The 2,293-nt window shown below is 55.6% G+C and overlaps 1 protein-coding gene across 1 annotated transcript in view; it reads right to left on the minus strand.

The window, feature by feature from the left end:
• Positions 1–553: 553 nt before the first annotated feature.
• The window catches only part of LOC119420343 (interstitial collagenase-like), an 18,759-nt gene continuing 17,019 nt past the window's right edge, over positions 554–2,293 (minus strand). Inside the window, exons 7-8 of the mRNA XM_037687730.1 lie at positions 961–1,330; positions 554–634 (exon numbers count right to left, since the gene is read on the minus strand). Of these exons, the coding sequence (XP_037543658.1) occupies positions 554–634; positions 961–1,330 (451 nt within the window). The remainder of the gene's footprint in view (positions 635–960; positions 1,331–2,293) is intronic.

Raw genomic sequence — 2,293 nt, forward strand, 5'->3', positions numbered from 1 at the left:
CGAGGACCTCCAGAGACGAGCCAGGAGCGAGGACCTCCAGAGACGAGACAGGAGCGAGGACCTCCAGAGATGAGCGAGGACCTCAGCCAACGAGCCAGGAGCGAGGACCTCAGCCAACGAGCCAGGAGCGAGGACCTCAGCCAACGAGCCAGGAGCGAGGACCTCAGCCAATGAGCCAGGAGCAAGGGCCTCAGCTGAAGAGCCAGGATCTTCTGCAGTAGAGTGGATCTTAGCAGAAGAGCCAGGATCGAGGACCTCAGATGAGCTGGGGGCCTCAGGAGAAGAGCCGGGGACCAGATCTGCAGCAGGTGGTGGTGGTGGAGTCAGGACTGCAGCAGGTGGTGGTGGCAGAATCAGGGCTGCAGCAGGAGAACCAGGGACTGGAGACGGAGCTGCAGCAGGAGAACAAGGGACCGGAGATGGGACTGCAGCTTGAGAACCAGGGACCGGGGCTGCAGCTGGAGAACCAGGGACCGGGGCTGCAGCTGGAGAACCAGAGACCAGTGCTGCAGCTGGCGAGTCAGGAACCAGAACCAGGGCTGCATCAGAAGAGTCAAGGACCAGGGCTGCAGCGGGAGAACTGGGTACCAGAGCTGCAGCGGAAGAGCCTGGAGTCGGGGCTGTAGCAGGAGAACTGGGGGCCAGAGATGCAGCAGGTGGTGGAGGAGTCAGAGCTGCAGCAGCAGGTGGTGGAGGAGTCAGAGATGCAGCAGCAGGTGGTGAAGGAGTCAGAGATGCAGCAGCAGGTGGTGGAGGAGTCAGAGCTGCAGCAGCAGGTGGTTAAGTAGTCAGAGCTGCAGCAGCAGGTGGTGAAGGAGTCAGAACTGCAGCAGCAGGTGGTGAAACCAGGACTGCCGCAGGAGATGGAGCCGTGAACCCCTCTGGAGGACTGGAGTGAGGAGCGGCCACCTGGGTCTCCTCACGGCAGGGCAGAAACGGATCCAGATATGTTGCCATTACGGAAGCCTGCCACTGTTCCAGCCCCTCCAGCGAGGGAGGGCTGTACTGTTCCTCCAGCAAGTGGGGGCATGGGTTCCTCTCACCCAGCGAACTCCCCCCTCGCTCCTCCAGTGAACGAGAGCTGGGCTGCTCCTCTGATAGGCACAGGTACCTCCCCCCAGCAAAATTCTCCGCCACTCCTCTGGCGACTGAGGGCTGAGCTTTTCCTCCGCTTGAGAGGTTCTCCCCTTCTTGCGCTGGGTTCGGGGAGGAACAGCGGTTCGCCAGTCTCTCTCTAATGATTGGTTGGGACAGCCAGGTGGAGAGCGAGGAGGTGGGCAGCAGGGTGCAGCGGCACGGCGAGGGGGAGAGGGATGGAGAGGCTGTGAGACTGAGGACCCAGGCTTGATAGCCAGACGGGCTCCCCAAAATGGATTCCTCCTCTCCTCCCTCTCTCTATCTTTCTGGGCAGTCTTATCTGCCTCACGGGCCAAAAACTCGAACAAAGTAATCATCCTCCCGCTGGGTTCAGTACGGTCTCGGAATTCTGTCATGTTCAGCCGTCAGGTGTGTTTGAACTCACGTGCAGGAGGATGACGAGGACGCTCGAGGAATAATAACAAATATTTATCAAACAAAACAAAAACAAAATGCTGACAGGGCAGCTACTCACAGACTAATCGAACGGACGTAACAGAAGGCTAAACACAACACCATAGAAGGCCAATTCCGAGACAAAGACAAGACGCAGAGGAACTGAATATATACACAGACACTGATTGGGACAATGACAGACACCTGCAGTGATTAACATGAGACACAGGTGAGACAGGGGCTGAACACAAGGAGGAAAAACAGAGCTGAACAGGAAACGTGAGGAAACAGACAGAGACAGGACAAAAAAACAAAAACCCTACACGCTCAAAAATATCAAGATACAAAAAAATTAATTTGTTGGGGCCCATTCACCAGTCTTGGTCTTTTAAAAAAAAAAAAAAAAAAAAGATAAGGAAACGTGTCACCGGGTTAGCGTTTCTATTCCCGGGGCTTCCTTCTCCAGGCCTGGAGCGCACTCCGCCAAAGGTACTCCAGGAAACGGGACCGATCCTTGCCTCGTGTGGCAATTAGATGAGGTGAATATGAAGTCCTCTTGAACCCTCCAGGGTTGGGTCAAACTTCGCCATGAAGCCCGAAACATCAGCTATCCTGGGCAAACTCTGGAGCTCCACCAGTCCGTATGCTGCGTCTTTCCACCTGCTTCACCTGCCACACCCCCTTGCTCTCAAACTCATGTCTCTTTTTATAAGTTCGGGAAAAGCTGTGACCCAGTTTATATACTGTTTATACACACACA

This window comes from Nematolebias whitei, chromosome 14 (genome assembly GCF_014905685.2).
Source record: "Nematolebias whitei isolate Nwh7 chromosome 14, NemWhi1, whole genome shotgun sequence".
Lineage (NCBI taxonomy): Eukaryota > Metazoa > Chordata > Actinopteri > Cyprinodontiformes > Rivulidae > Nematolebias > Nematolebias whitei.